General features: G+C 41.3%; 1 protein-coding gene across 1 annotated transcript in view; it reads left to right on the plus strand.

Annotated features, from left to right (window-relative positions):
* Positions 1 to 15,006, plus strand: part of LOC112559629 (leucine-rich repeat-containing protein 74A-like) — a 29,571-nt gene extending 14,565 nt beyond the window's left edge. The window contains 13 exon segments of the mRNA XM_025230964.1: positions 5,075 to 5,368; positions 5,720 to 5,949; positions 7,541 to 7,648; positions 7,919 to 8,012; positions 8,271 to 8,320; positions 8,718 to 8,799; positions 9,761 to 9,846; positions 10,166 to 10,360; positions 10,891 to 10,983; positions 11,229 to 11,451; positions 11,454 to 11,491; positions 12,017 to 12,102; positions 12,591 to 15,006. Of these exon segments, the coding sequence (XP_025086749.1) occupies positions 5,158 to 5,368; positions 5,720 to 5,949; positions 7,541 to 7,648; positions 7,919 to 8,012; positions 8,271 to 8,320; positions 8,718 to 8,799; positions 9,761 to 9,846; positions 10,166 to 10,360; positions 10,891 to 10,983; positions 11,229 to 11,451; positions 11,454 to 11,491; positions 12,017 to 12,102; positions 12,591 to 12,744 (1,650 nt within the window). The 5' untranslated portion in view covers positions 5,075 to 5,157 and the 3' untranslated portion in view covers positions 12,745 to 15,006.
* Positions 15,007 to 16,163: the final 1,157 nt, after the last annotated feature.

Below are 16,163 nucleotides of genomic sequence, written 5' to 3' on the forward strand. Positions count from 1 at the left end.
CCTCCTCTTCTGCATCGGAATAACTCGTTATTTTTGCTGATGTCTCGGCCAGGACCATACACCTCCTTCACAGAGATATGGTTTTCATGATGCACGGCTTTCAGATCCTCCCGCCGGATGCGAGATGTTGGTAGGTAGGAGGGTAGGAAGGTGGAACAACACTCCGCCATCAGCGTGCATAGGGTGGCTGCTGCTGTCATTGACGTGTGTTGATAAGAACTTGATTTCACCGACCAGCTCAATGCATTTGTCAACTTTTTCTTGTTTGCCTGATACAAAAAAAAAAAAAAAAAAAAAAAATACAAAAGTAGTGGCTTTCAACGGTCGTTGCCACAGATACCCCCTGAACGTATATCTGTTCTTAAATACTCGTCAACCCGCCTTAACTAACAGTTTGTTTAGCAATTGCTTCTAGATTGATGATGATGTGTTCTCGGAGTTTGCCCGATGCTGGTCTGCAAAGAGGCCCACAGAAGCGCGGTTGACACAGCAAAGGCAATCTCAATCAACGGAGAGTTTCGCTCCTGTATGCAGCGTTTTCGACCCGCTTCCACCGATCCGCTCGGCAGCAGTTCCTTCGCACGCAAAGCACACTTCTGCCTCCGCGGCAAATGACAGGACCTCAAAAGCGATATTATAGAAGTTACCCAACAGGGCCTTCATCAACAAGATTGCCTTCGGCCCCCACGGACCATAAATCGCTGGGCGATTGGCTGCGCAAATTACCGCCCTTGATAAGTCGCCATCTAACGTTCACAAAGCCATGAATCAATTGCAGCAGCCAAGAAAGGGCGAGACCTAAGGCCACCCCACCCTACCCGACCAACCTGCATGCTGGTATCCAGTTCGGGAACCAAAAATGCGGCGACCCTTTCAGTCTTTTATTTTCTTGCAAGCGTTCTTTCCCCCTGCTCCCCACTGCTCCCCCTTGTAACCCGTAATGGCTTTTTAGCCGCATGGTTATGGCCGCGAAAAGAGCCATTCAGACTTTCCCCAAATTTTTCTTGGACAGTGCAAAGGTCCTGTGTGAGATCTCCGTTATGCGTTTATAGCACGTCACTGGTTTCTTCAGGCCACGAGCCACGAGCCACAGCAGGCTGCACGCGCGACAAGGAACGATGGGAAGCTGTGAAATTTGACTGAAATAATGTTGTGAAAGTGCTTTGGATCAATTAATAAATAAGTATTCTCACTTCACCAATTTGCAGGATCGCTTACGAAGGTAAATTATATAAATAAAAATGTAATGTCGTGTAATAATTTAAACCGAATTTAGAATCTAGCGGATAACAATGTTGAACAAAGATGTATCACCAGCATACAATGTATTTTCTTCTTCTTGTCTTTCGTCGTCTTTTTGACATTTTCAATCATCTTTTTCAGGGTCGGAATTACCCTAAAGTGTCATCTTGTCTTTATGTTTCCTTTTCTGATTAAGAACCCACCTGCCACTCTTGCCTGTTTTATAATTTCCGGAGGTATTCTATGGCTACACCTGCTCTGATTGCTTTGGTCTCTGACCTTTGTCATTTTCCGTCTCTTGTCCACAAAGTGTAGACGCCATGTCGCAACGGTGATATTTTCCACCATCACCAACACGCCAACAGTTACAGATACACATTGTTGCAGTTGATGAGAGCAGAATGGCGAACATTTGACCCCTTGACCTGCAGCTCTCGTATCGAAGACTGTATTCTTACCTGTGTTCATAGCTTACCTTGCAGGCAAGACCTCAAGCCGCCACACACTGAGTGGTGCCTCATCATCACTTGGATTCGCATTTCACATGCAATTCCGTATTTCGATTAATTTTTAGGTCACTGTCGAGTATATTTGAGACAGCTTTGAAAAACGTGTTCTTATTAATTCTGATAAAAAAGGATGTATGAAGAAGATTGCGAGGTTTGAAGATGCTTACTGCTCCTCCGAGCTTCTACTGATTGTCTCACTCCCCCAAAACAAAATTCTAAGTAGTATGAGCATCATTCAGGCTAAACACTGTTCAAGAAAGAAAGCTGCAGCAATGCAAAATTAAAATTGTAAATTGTTGGAAGTTCAGCGACAGTTCGCTTCTGCAAATTCCGTTTTTACTCGGTCGTAACCGCCAAATACACGCATTACTAATTGTCTTAACAAACTTTAAATCATTTATTTGTCTTTCGAAAAGGATTCATTACATGATCGTCATTATCATATGTTTTATGTGCTAAAATCAAGCTGATTCAATATTTTTCCACGTTCGCATCGAACGAGAATCGCACGCGACTTCCTTACCGGATATCCCTCGCGTGACGTCACTACTGGAGTATATGCGAAACCCACTTCACCCGCACCGAGCGCTTTCTTTCATGGCAGCCTTCACCATTTCATTTATTTGAAACGCTAAACTCTTCCCATCATGCATCATAAAACAACAGAACACATCCTCGCCATAACAAACCTTTCGTGTGGTGTGTCCATCACTGTGGAAAGTCGCCATACCAGTCTGAGATGTTACAACGAAAATCGTAAAAAAACATTGCATTTAACCAAAAACTGTTTTAGTCGGTCGAAGAGAGACAGTCTCAACAATAATTTACTAATCAACTGTAAAGTAAAGCAAATGCAGTGACACCAGTGGCTTTATTTGTTGAATAATTCGGTGAAACGTTTTTAATAAATCATCATAACAGCGATGTCCACAGTCCATCTCTCTCCTCAAATCTCATCTTTTCACCTTTCTGTTTACATCCATTCAAGTCATGCTCAAGATTTTTAAAAAGTTTGGAATCCTTACTGAACCTTTTTGTGAGTGGTAATGATTATTTTAAGGTGAATCAAGTTGTAGTTCGTGTCATTTTAGTTGCTTTGAGTAGGGTCTAGGCACTGAAAGACTAGACTACTCTTGTCTAGTATTATGTAGGTGTGATGTATCTTAAGACTAGAAGACTAGTCTAGTCCAGTATTATGTATGTGTGATGCTATTTTTGTGAAGTACTTCGAGTCCCCCTTCATCGTGGGTATATGAGTTATATAATTCAACATTATTACTATTATTACAACAAATAGTTGCATGGACTTACAATCAAACTTATTATGAGTGATACATTTGTCAAAAGAAAGTCTGAGTAGAAGTTATAATGAACATTTAAATTTATCGTAACACTTAGACCTGGGTTCTATTCCTTAAATTTGAAAAGGTCTGTAATGTAATCAGCGAAGTTGCTCTGTGAGGCAAGATAATAAGCTCTCACTCATTGAAAAAAGCGATCTCCGAGTACGGAAAGTGATATTTAAAATGTAATCAGAAAACCCATTCAAGTTAAAGGCTAAAGTGAAAGCGACTAAGGGCGACTATTGACATTAAGAAAATAGTTTCCGTTTATTTTAAAATGTCACTAATGTACTTGACCCACTTGTCGTCAGGAGTCAACAGGAGATACAGTCATCAGTAAGTAATAAGTTCTGATTCACATGGTTGTGACAGACTTGCTAGTCTGTACCTTGTAACAAGCTAGGATAGTGTCTTACACACGATTGTTGCTTCTAGTGGTATTCTAGGAGGATTTTCTTGAAGTATTTCTCGGTCAGGAGAGCATTGAGCATCTTGTGGCAAGCTAGTCTGGAATCTCTGGAGGACCTTCTACAGACTCTTGACCGCAGCTTCCTCATGCCTTGGTTCTGGTTCCCTGCGGTCATGGCTAAAAAGTTTGTGAACACCGTGTGGCCAAAGCAGTTTGGACATTTTAGGAGGGAGCCCAACTATTTTTCCATCATTATTAATTTCTCCGCCTCTTCTTGCTGTGCTGGCGGTATTCAAAGGCATTTCAAGTTGCTGTCGATTTTCCCTCATTGTGTCATTGAAAAAACTCATCGTGTCGTGTGTTTAGCTTTGTGTGGGAATTAATTAGGTTCCAACAATCTGTCGATATAGGTGCAGCAGCCATCGACAACTAACTCAATCTGTCTTCTTAAAGAACGCAGACCTGCCTTATCGTCTGGTGATTGATGATACGATCGTGTTTGTTTTTAGTATGTCTCTTTGTGGTTGTTTCCACAAGTGAGCATGTCCACATTGGCTGCTGTGTGCTTTATTGCACTCAGAACTTTTTGTTTTCTAATGTTAAAAGTAACCAAGACAGTAGTTGGAAACGTCGGGTTAGTAATTCAAACTCCACCGATACATTTGTTGGGATCCTCCATACTGTTTTAATTTTCCGCTTGACTATTTTGTGTATTGTGCTCCACTGCCTGCCATGTGTTCATACAGTAAGTGTCGTTTGATTGATTAACAACGATGAAGTCCATGTCTTCTCTGATCTGTATTGTGAAAATTGTTTCTGGGCGATGTTTCAATACCTTCCACTGGGGCTTTCACTAACGGTTATTTGTTCTCTGCTGTATGTTTGAAGAAAACGTAGTGGTGATATAACTTAAATGTAACTCTATCCTTATATCGTCTTTTGTTGTCCATCACATTGGATGAATTTGTTTATTTGAAATTTTATAGAGGTCAAATGTCAGGAGCTTTTTTTCATGACATTAATACTCGTAAAATTCTTTTGCCTGAAAGCCTGCCAACAGAATATTCCAGATCTTTTTAAGGATTCAGTTTTCGGAAGTTTAATTGCTCTACTGCTTGCCCTTGGAGCCATCTTGAAGTTAATGTTTCGGAAAGTTTCTTTCCTTTGATTGCCTATTGAACTTCCTCTCCCGATCATGCTTTTTTTTGTTTGCTATGGATTCCCTTTCTCTAAGCCGGAGATTTTTTTCCACGAGGATCCCAGTAGTAATGCTTTTACACAAGTGACATTTTTAACAACAAGCTACCCTAGACACAAACTGAGGTGATTGTCGCTTCCCCATTTAAGTTACCACATGACAAGTACGTTTTTCCATTAAATTCTTTTAATTGTTTTTTTTATCCATCAATTTCAACCTTAAAATATTTCTGGAATATGATGGAAATATGTACAGAATAATATTACTGTATATATACTTCAGTAGTAACTCATATTCTAGTAACTTATATTTTTATCATAACTCCTCCGTTAGTTGTATCTGATGTAGTTTTTTAAAAAAAAACTTTTTTCAGATCGTACCGTCCCAGGCCTCACGATGGAGACTGAAATGAAGATGTTATTGACAGGACACTGAAGTGACCTTATCCACCCCAACATGCAGGCCTTGTCTCTGATTCCTGAAAAGCTGCGACAGAGGCGGCGCCTGCGACAGCGCGTGCTGGACACCGTGTCACCTCGGACAGCCTTTGCCAACCCCAAGTATGGCAGCACCTCCCGCAACTTCATCTTCCGGGTCATGGCTAGTAGAAAAATCGCCCCTTCTCCTATGCCGGGGGCTGCGGTTGTTCCTAAAGTAAACGTTGACGGTACGAGAACAACCTTCAGTTTAGTTCAGTAATTTATTTGCATGCAGGTCCATCCCACTACCCACAGCCATTATCTTTTAGAGTTTGGTTGAGATGTGGTGTGACAGTAACAAACACGGGAATACATGACATCAACTTCAATTATTGATATCTCAAACAACAGAGGAAATGTTATCAGTTTTTTGTCAGGGGTCAGCGAAAGTTTACAATCGAACGAGAGAAAGGAAAGAAACCCTAGCAGACAAATCATCTCTATCACCAACGGTTTTTTTGTTTCAATATTTAAATATCAATATCATGCGAACCAGTTCTGTCGGTAGTGCTGTAGCTGTCAACTCTTGTTGGTGGCAGAAACAAGCGAGGAAGAGACATGGCCTCAGATCCACGCTGGCGACGGTGACCTGGAATTTTATTCCGACAAACCCGAGACACCGTGTCAAAAAATCTACCAGCGCGCATGCGCAAGGCTGCAAGTTCTTCCGTCCATGAGCGTGTATCACCATCTGCCTCGTTCTCACATGACCCTCCCACACTGCGGGGTGGGACAGGATGAAGTCAAGGCCCTGGCAATCGCTTTAGTGGTAAGTCTGACTTTACTAAACCATGGTCTTATGCATGCAACTGTCCGGGACCTTCTAAATTATCCAGGACCTTCCAAAGTCCCTTGTGATTTTGGGTGCATGGTGGGATGCAGTGGTATCATAAACTGCGGAGATTTAAACAGCCGCAGATGTTATTGAAAAGTTTTCAATAAGCAAATTGAGCAAAAGTATTTTTTTAACAACAAAAAGTCTACTTTGCTAGCGTGAGTAGCAAGAGAGAGAGAAAAAGAAAAATCTATCTAGTATTTTTTTCTCTTCGACAGATACACATTTATGCAAGAATAAACACACACACACACAAGCTAACAAACACGCACGCACTCTCACGCGCATGCACACACACCCCCACAGCTACCTCATTTCCGGTTTTTGCTGGCCACCTCTCCATGTTCCATATTACCTGAAAGTCGTGGTCGCAGTTTTGCGTTGTGGCAGCACCTGGTGTGGGATGAGAGTGCGTGAAGTTATTATGGCGCTCAGCAGCCACCACCAGGCTTAATTATTTATTTGCCGTCAGTGTCAGTAAGCTTTACACCTTTGTCGATGGGGAAACACCGGAGTCCTGCTACAAAATGGCAATCTTGCATTCTGTCCTCAAGTGCAGCACAAGTGTTTTCCTCCAGTACTGCGACTCTCTTTTTCTTTCTCCTTTTTTTCTCTCTCTCTCACCCGCTCCCTTTTAATGAAGGATTGAGGAGCTGTTTACTCCAAGTCCGAAGACACATATCCCAAATGAAAAATCAGCAACCTGGTAGACAAATGTAAATTCCGCGATTATCGGGACGCTTGATGTGATTTGTGTAGAGGGCGGTGTGAGAGTTCTTGTTTGGGTGCCAGGTATATGTTGACATCAGAGACTTTGTTTATACACAAAACGAACGTAAATAACCTGACGTGAGAACAGGTCCCTTCGTCTACAATCAGATAAATCGAAAGCAAGCGTTAATTTAGCTAATTATATCGCAATAGCGCTTGATATCAGGCAGAAAGCTGATAGAAAGAACTCTTACAAATTTCTTACCTTACATTAAAATAGCTTATACAATGTTATTTTTAGAATACACGTCATGTGACTTATCGTTAACCAGACTCGGATGTTTGGTCCGACGATCAGAAATATAAAGCTGTCATTTGCCATTACCCTGGGGCCTTACATATATATATATAGATATATCTATTCGTTTTGCTGTTTACCATTGTTCCCTATGTCTTTTTCAATTTTCCGAGAGAGAAATGGAATGGAGCGAAAAAGAACCAAACTCCCAGACAAGTCAAAAAAAGTCAAAGGAGCGTCTCAAACACATGTACAGACCTCGCGGACATAGCGCAATATTACCCGATGATTTGTATGTATGTGCAAAACTTAAGTTCTTTTTCAAAATAAAAAAGATATATTTGATTACATTCCTTCAGCCTGCTGGTCCTCGTTATTTTGTTGGTACAGAAAGTTATTTATAGCAGATTAATGCTTTTTTTCTAATTTGATGACCTATGAAAATCTTGTGTGTGTGCGTGTTTGTGTGTGTGTGTGTGGTTCTTTTCCCCCGACCACCACCACCACCACTGGCAGCACAACAGCTCTGTGCACACACTCAACATGTCGGACAACAGGCTGGGAAGTACTGGGGCGGCCTTCATCACGGATGCGCTACGTGAAAACCGCTCCCTGACTGACTTGGTAAGCAGACACGCTCACATACATACGCACACCTCCATACGCATGCACGCATGCACTGAAGCACAGGAACTGAAAGAAAGAAATGGAAAGAATGAAGCAGATAGCGATTGTGTTAGTGACGGACGTGTAGGCTTATTTTCATGCGTGCGTGCGTGCGAATGTATGCACAGGCTGACTAATCTTGATGAAAAGCACTTTGTTCAGTCTCGGATCGTTTTTAGCAGCCATTGTGGGCAACAGATAACTGTCATGTTCAAACGGTCTTTCCAGAATCTCTCTCACAATGCGATCGCCACAGAAGGAGTGCGGCTTGTGACTGAAACACTACTCAGCAACACATCCATCGTGAGGGTAAACCTAGCAGGTGAGCGGGATTGTTTTCCAATTTTTTTCAAATTCTTTACGCACCACGAAAACAAAACAGATTAAGGACCACAAGGCTCCCGGGAGACTGCTACGAGATGGTGATGGGAGACTGTGCTACATGATGGACTGATGGTGACGGGAGACTGCCACGTGTACCTAACATTTTGTGAAACCTACAACTGATATTTAATTAATTTTGTAGTGGCTGAAACGGTTAACGGGTCTCTTTAAACGTGCAGATATCTTTCGTCAACAGGTAACAATATCCAAGATAAGGATGCAGTTCATTTCTTTCAGATGCTGAAGGTAAGGCTTGATATAATATTTGCACTTCAAGTGTGCCTATCCTCTTGTATCTAATTTATTGAAATGAAATATCGGGGATAAATAATAAAATTGATTTATTCTAGAAACTGCACAGTTGTGACTAGTTCATTATGTTTGTGACATTTCCATGTTTTATGTCAATAGTTGAAATTCTCCATTGCATGCAAAGCACGAAAAGCAAAGCTCTCGAAGAAAGTGTGAGTGGAGATAAAGTGACCTTACAGACCAGCCTTGACCTCCTGTAGAAATTTAGTCTTTTGTTGTGCAGTGTACTTGATGACCTTTCCGATGGCGGCTAGACATTTTAGGTCATGACATTAAGTCCTGGCCGTCGTCTGAAAAGTTTTAATGTTCCCTTGGTCTGCTTTATATTCAGAAGAACAAGACTCTTCGAGAACTGAACCTCAGCCACAACCACCTGTGCCTGGAGGGAGGAATTCTTCTTGGAGAAGCATTAAGTGAGTTACACAAGACAGCGACACAATAACGGGGAGAAAAAATATAAAATGAAAAGGTCGCACTTGTCGAGACCTTTAACTATTGTTTCGTGTCCCTAATCCTCTTAGATATAGTGTATAGTGTATAGGAGCTTTCATGATGGAGACCATCGTATTCCTCAGAAATCAATTCAGTGATACCTGTGGGCGATGTCTTAACTTGAATGAATTTGAATGCAGACATCGCCTCGCAAAGATGCGTTTACTGGATTTCATTTATTATTGGAGATTGCTGATCACCTTGAGAGAAGAAATTATGTGAAAATTGCAATTCAGCAAAGACTGGGACAGTTTCAACCGTCACCTCAGTATAAATGGCACAAGATGGACGCAAGGGAGGGAAACAGAAAGAAAGACAATCGTATGTTTTTAGCACACGAAATTTCTCGATGGTCTCCCTTCAATGATGACCCTTACCGTAAGAGCACAGAATCGTAACGGAACAGGTGGTGGTAGGGAAATTCAGCAGCCCATACGGTGCAATGGAAGGAGCACCATAAAATATATTTTTTAAGAATTTCATTAGTGTCAAAAAGATGCTTCTTAAAACAAACTTCATTTCATAAAACTTTGTCATTAAGATTCATATTTACACACCAGCTTTTAAACCTCAACATATTTCTTAATTTACAAGTAATCATTCTCTCTCTGTCTTTTTAAATGAGTCAGCATTTTAATGATTATGACGCGTAAGGGGTGGTGGTGGTGGTGGTGGTGGTGGTGGTGGTGGTGATTTTCTTTGCTTAGCGGAGGGGGAATAGTTTTGTTTGCTCGCCCAGGGCTAGCGAAACCTTTTGCTATGCCATTTGTAATCTTTTTTGATTACATTTTATTAAAACGAATTTGCTTGCGACACAATTGAAATAAAATAAAAAAAAATTTCTAAATTTTAATGAACTTTCAATGACACCTGCTTTTACAGGCGTAAACTCTACTTTGCGTATTCTGGATTTAAGTTGGAACCACTTGCGGCTCGAAGGCGCCGTTTCAGTTTGCCGAGGCCTTGCGGTAGGTGAACAAATTATAAGATCAGAAGCCACTGCATGTCTGTCTGACTTCTTTTTACCTGACTGCTTTCTTCTATCTCTCGTTAACTTTCTCTTAATGAGGGTGACGCATGAGGGAGGGTGTTGTGGTCTCTCTCTTTCTCTCGCTCGCTTTCTCTGCTCTTTGTCAGACGCGATGCACCACCACATCTGATAAAATAATACTGGCCCACAATAGGGGGAGGGTACAACCCAACCGTCAGCGTCTTTCATTCCTTGTCAGTAGTAAGACCGCCACCCGTGTAGTGCAGGGTTGATGGCGGTGACCGCTCTGTCTGCAGACGAACGACGGTCTGACGCGGTTGTTCCTGGCGTGGAACGGTCTGGCGATGGAGGGCTGCAACGAACTGGGCAAAGCTCTCTGTCGCAACACCAGCCTCGTGGAGCTGGACGTCAGCGCAAACCGCATCAGTGGCGCCGCCTGCCGACGGCTCCTGGCTGGTCTGCGAAGTAACGCAACTCTGCGATGCCTCCGGGTATGTCAGTTCTCTCCTTTTATAAATCAGGTTACACTTGAATTAAAAAGACCAATTTATATCTTCCAGACTGATCCCTCCTTTTACTTCTTTAACCAACACTTGGACTCAGGTTTGGAAGGTCTCGCCAATATTGTGTCAGACGTTCATTAATTCTCGACGACCGAATAACATTACCTGGATGTAAGACGTTACAGAATTACACGGAAGCGACTTAAGGGAATTTTAAGGTCAGATGACAAATGAGGTCTACCTACAATTTCATTGTGTCGAAAAATTAAAATGTGGTAAGAGAAAAAGGCTCTGTGGTCTAAGGGAAGTAACAAGATGTGTACATAAGCTGACATCAAGAAGAATTGTCTACCTTGCCTATGTCTGGAAGTCGAGGAGTTTAAATAAATAAGTAAATAAATCTTAGCAGCAAGGAAGTGTGTGGGTAAGTAGATGCTATAGTTTCACCCCTTGCTACTAAAGATGTAAATATGCTTTGTTCATTAGAATCATGGTTGCAATTCTTTCGATGTGGACAGATTGGGACCAATCCCATCACGACAGAAGGCGCCCTCTCTATCCTGCTGATGCTGGCGGATGATGTGACCGGTCTCACGGAGCTGGATCTCACGGTACAGAGAACAAGTCTTCGATCTCTGAAACAGACGAGGGCTGATGATGCGAGATTTCGATAAGAGCACCAGGCTCATAGCTCGCATACGTAGCTGCTTCATTAAACGAACAAGAACTGTTTCAAAATGTCTGTAGAAGTAACTATGACCGAGAGTACCAAGTTGACTTGCTTAACTGAGACTCAGGTTTAGTCTTTTGTCTTCTTCAGATAGCTGTGACATTCTGGAATATTCCTACATTGCAGGATGTAGCAGTGGACAACAACTTTCTGGCAGTACTGCGTGGAGTGCAAGAAAAGCGCCCCCTGGTGGTGACCTACGGCGTGCCCCTTCGCCACGATGACCTCAGGCGGGGAGCACGGCCCATGGTCCTGGACACTGATGACCCGGTCACCATCCTCTTTGAGTTCATGCGCCAGAAGAACCTGCGGCTGATCGACTTCCTGCACTGCCTGGACCGCGACAACAGCGACACCTCACGAGGGACGAGCTCCGGAACGGACTGCTGGTGAGGCTACTTCCGGTCACGTCATCACGTGACCCACTGACAGCAACCGACTGGTGTCAGGCTTTCACGTATTACACAGAAAAATCAGACTGTTAGGTGGCACATTTATTTTTGGATAACTCAGAGTGCTTTACAAATTTGGGACATATTTAAGAAATGCAATAATTTTTGAACGTTTCGTAAGTCACGGCTTCAAAAATAGTTTTTTTCCTAGTCACCTTTCCTGTCATATGAGATTGGTTTGACATCTCACCTTTTTCCACAGAGATGTACGTGCGTAAGTTGATGCATATTCCATCCACCAACACACACACTTGGACGCAGGAACCCATAAACAAATTCGCACATCAACAAAATGTCAGCAGTTAAAAGAAAAATAGGATGCTATCAAACAAGAATGTATAGCTCGTTCTTTGATGTAAATCACTACTTCACGCAACGAGAGGAAAAGAACGTCTTTAACATCTGTTTTTTGTTGTTGTTTTTTTTTTTTTTTTTTTTTGTTTTTGGTTTTTTTTTTGTCAGAATGTAGACATTCCCCTTAGCAGTCGATCTATGGATATCTTGATGAAGAAACTGGACATCAACGGCGACGGCCACGTGGACTATGAGTATGTATATTTATGAGTATGGGTATGCGTATTATAAGTGTGGAGGTGTGTATATGTGTGTTGGGCGAGCGAGAGCTGGTACGTGACTCCACAGAGGGTTGGGGAAAGGTCACACAGCGAGACGGAGAAGAGATTTGCACCCACAACCGTAAAATGTGGTCACTAACACCTCACCCCCACCTCTATCCCCCAGTTACCTAAAGGTTACCTTTTGATAACAAGGGGTTAGGAGTCACGTGACTTTCTCACAATTTATCGAAAATTTTCAGTTTTTTGAGGTTTTAAACTTAAAAATCATTTTAGCATACAGTTACTACCTCTATATTGATTCAGTAATTTCAATATAATATTTGATCATAATAATGTAATTCTAATGGTTAGAATTAAATGTTTGTTATAAACTAAATTATGTTTTTAACTGTGGCTGTTACCTTGGTAGTCTCATCTCTCATAATTCACGATTCTATTTCCTCATATCTCTCTTTCAGAGAACTGGCCATCGGACTGAAGGATTATCTTCGAAAGGCAGCGAAGTGGAAGAAAAAAGCCGAGACCTCTGAACCCGTGTTCAATCGCTTGGAGCAGCTCCGCGAAGCCATCCGCTTGCGCATCGAAGCGAGTCAGCGACGCGGCAGCACGTGACCGGACGTATGCAAACTTTCTTGTTCGCGTAAATGCCCGGATGGGAAGACCAGACGACAGTTGCTGTGCTTCTACCTTAATCACATCAGCTACGCCGACACGAAAGACGTCGTGTCCACTGGAGTTACAGAAGACAACAAATTTCTTTGTGTTCCTTTCTGGAGGAATTCAACCTGGATGTGTCTGTGAGTGATCGAGTGGTTCAACCAGACAAGTAGCAGGTATGTTTAGTTCTTGAAGCAGAGAGAATTCACACGAACAGCTGCATACAACACGAGCGACACTCGTCCAAACTACGCCTTCCCACCGAGGACATATGTCTTTGCACATCATCCTGGACTGTTCAGAGAGGCTTCAACCATGTCGTGCCTGTCGCCAGAACACTGGTCATTGCTGATTGCACGTACATCGTGCAGGTCAGACCAAGGGAAGACTGTTCCAGAATCTTCTGCCTGGTAGACGTGGGGACTCGGAGTGCCAGACGTCTGTCGCTGTGTTTTAGTTCACAACACTCGAGAGTGTGGGGCGAACTAAGAGACTTCATTTCGACATCTACCGCGTGCGCTTAACAATGCAGCCATTCAGTTATTTTTACTGATGTTAACACCTGTCTGCTTACGTTTCTTTTAAATGAAACTTTAGTGAAATGTGTGTAAACAAGTGAAGTCTAGGGAACAAGCAGGGTTTAGTATCTGTTTTCTTCTGACATGCCATAAAGCATATTTTAAAAAGAATTAGACTCACACTTCTATTCAATTTTTAATACTTTTTACAGCATCAATTAGGTATTCTATATTGCATTATTTTTTTCTTAAAAAATTATTGGCTGGCTTTTCTAAATATGTCACTCAATATTGGTCATGAAATTCTTCCCGTGTTCAGAACAGGCAAACACGAACTAGAAACCGCCTGTATAATTTATACAGTTTTCATTGAAAACCCTCACAACACTGCTGAAAACATATGTTTAAGCAAAGATAAATCACACGTAAAAATATATTTATCGTGAGTAAATGAAGCAGTCTCTTTTTGGGTGATAAATGTACTTCTCAGATAAACAGGTTTTCTGGCAGTATATCTGGACTGCGCGTGAGAATGTGTAGTCTGTAGACTTTCATTGTCTCTGTGTAAACGCTGCAACACAGTTGGAAGGAAGTTTCAACAGAATGCTGACTCCGTCCTTTCTAAACGTGATTATTACACTGGCTTAGCGAGAGTGAGATAGAGATAGAGAGACAGAGGCCAGAAAATGTTGCTTTCATGAAGCCCAAGGGCGATCACCTAGTGCCGTCTGTTTTCCCGCACGCAAGTAAGAGTTATCTCTCTTTTGTTGTTTGATGGTGGTGGCTGTATATAAGCACTTTTCTTCCTAAAAATCTAGGTCTTTGTTTTTTGAAGAGAATTCTAACATCTGTACCGAGAGTACAGTGTAGTGCATGACATTTTTGGTGTACAATCCAGTTTTACAAGTTCAAAGCAGGATTCTTACAACATCTATAGCAAAATCTTTGATCGCGTGTAGAGACTACCAACCAAGCTTGAACACCTATTACTAACACCAATTATAAGCATTGACAAAATGAACATGTACCACATTTTATGCATTAGTCCAAAAAATGAATCCCTGTCAGACTAAACATCAACCCCCATCTTTGTACATATCCTAATTTTTCTCTTTTGTGATTTTAATGCCTTCGCTTTGTAATAATGTAGTGCTTCAGTTTTTTTTTCCTACTTAGATCGAGGGATAGATGTTAAAAAAGCAAAACTTTTGCTTATTCTATTACGCTCTTGTAAATAAAGATTTGTCCTTTATATCAGTATCATGTATTCTCTCTACCTTTTGGGGAGTCAAAACGATGCAAAACAAGAATCAACTTTACCGGTCAAAGTTGCGACACAAGCGATTTGTTTACTATGTAGTCTTCTTATTTAGCTTAAATTAGTGTGTTTCATGTTATCCAATACTACATACTCTGGATTATACAATATTGCATATGAGGATATTGTAAAAACTACATTGGTAATCTACATATGGTATCGTTTGCTAGCTACAATATTTATAGTCTTGTTATTTCTATTCTCTCAAAATGATTATATCTCGTCTTCTTATTCACACAATTATTTTAACTTTCCTTTCAAAGTCAACTTTTTTCCTTGTGAACAATTTAGGTGTTTCAAAACTTGCTGTTCTGTGATAGATATGTTAAATGTGTGTCGGTTCAGGTTGTGATTCTAAAATATATTTCAGTCAATGAGAAATAATTCTTCTTTGTCATTAATGCTCACTCTTTTGAAATCAAGATTAATGTTCATTATCTACAATCCTCGGAAAGCATTGATGATTCATGATATTACTTACACATGTCGTCACAGTATTTTCCGAGCGTGATAGTATTCTCGCTTTTGTTTGTATTACTTATAAGATATAAGAAACAACAGAGAATCAATAAAATTAAATTAAATTCTCTTTATAGAATGTAAACTATCACTTCATCTAATTAGTGTTGTAGATGACTGTCCAACTTCTCAGTCTCTCTTTTTCTCTTTCACTCTCTCTCTTTAACTCTCTCTCTTTCACTTTTTTTCACTTCATCTCTTTCTATTTCACACTTTCTCTTTCTTCTATCTTCTTTTTTTCTAACACCATGAAAAAGTAAGGCGAGCTGACAGATGTGTAATTCTTGGCGAAGAAGGTCCGTATTACCTATCGATTATTTTTCACCTGGCCACTATTTATAGCTGTTAATTCAAAATTCAAGTAGACTAGTACACCGGAATGTCACACAGATGCTGTAGAGAGGACGTCTGTGCACTGAATGGGGAGGTAACTCCAAATAATGTCAGTCCCTGGAGCAACTCCGTCGTTTCTGATGCCGAGAAAAGAGAGTGGTACAACGTGGACGTTGAGAAATGAGATCACGTAATATGGCGTAAAGTTAGGAAATGAAATTGGGGACATGGCATAGAAATGGCCATCAGAGACTGGTGGCAACATAATAGAGCTCAGCTCCAACATATAACCACTTCTTCCAGCACCCTACAGCAGAAAAGTCACTATTCTCTCCCTTCTCACTTTTGCAGATCCTCGCCAAAGTCAAAGAACAGCAGAAATTGTTAGTTATTTAAAATTACTATTACAAACCAATGCCATGAGGACCTGGCGTCCTTCAGATGTCAGGCATCATTGATGTTGGCGCTGAGGGCAAGCGATTTTAATTCAGTAGCTTTTATTTATTACTTTTCCTGCGTCCAAAGAGTAAACCACCAACTGTCATCACTGGAATGTTCGAGGTTACATCTAGAGAAAGGAGTGACAGACCGCGGTTGTCACTGTGGCGCCGTAACACTCTGCCATCAATCGTTTATATCTCCTCTTTCCTTGCACGAGATTCACCCCATCCCACTTTGCAAACATT

Source organism: Pomacea canaliculata, linkage group LG3 (assembly GCF_003073045.1).
Source record: "Pomacea canaliculata isolate SZHN2017 linkage group LG3, ASM307304v1, whole genome shotgun sequence".
In the NCBI taxonomy this organism is placed as follows: domain Eukaryota; kingdom Metazoa; phylum Mollusca; class Gastropoda; order Architaenioglossa; family Ampullariidae; genus Pomacea; species Pomacea canaliculata.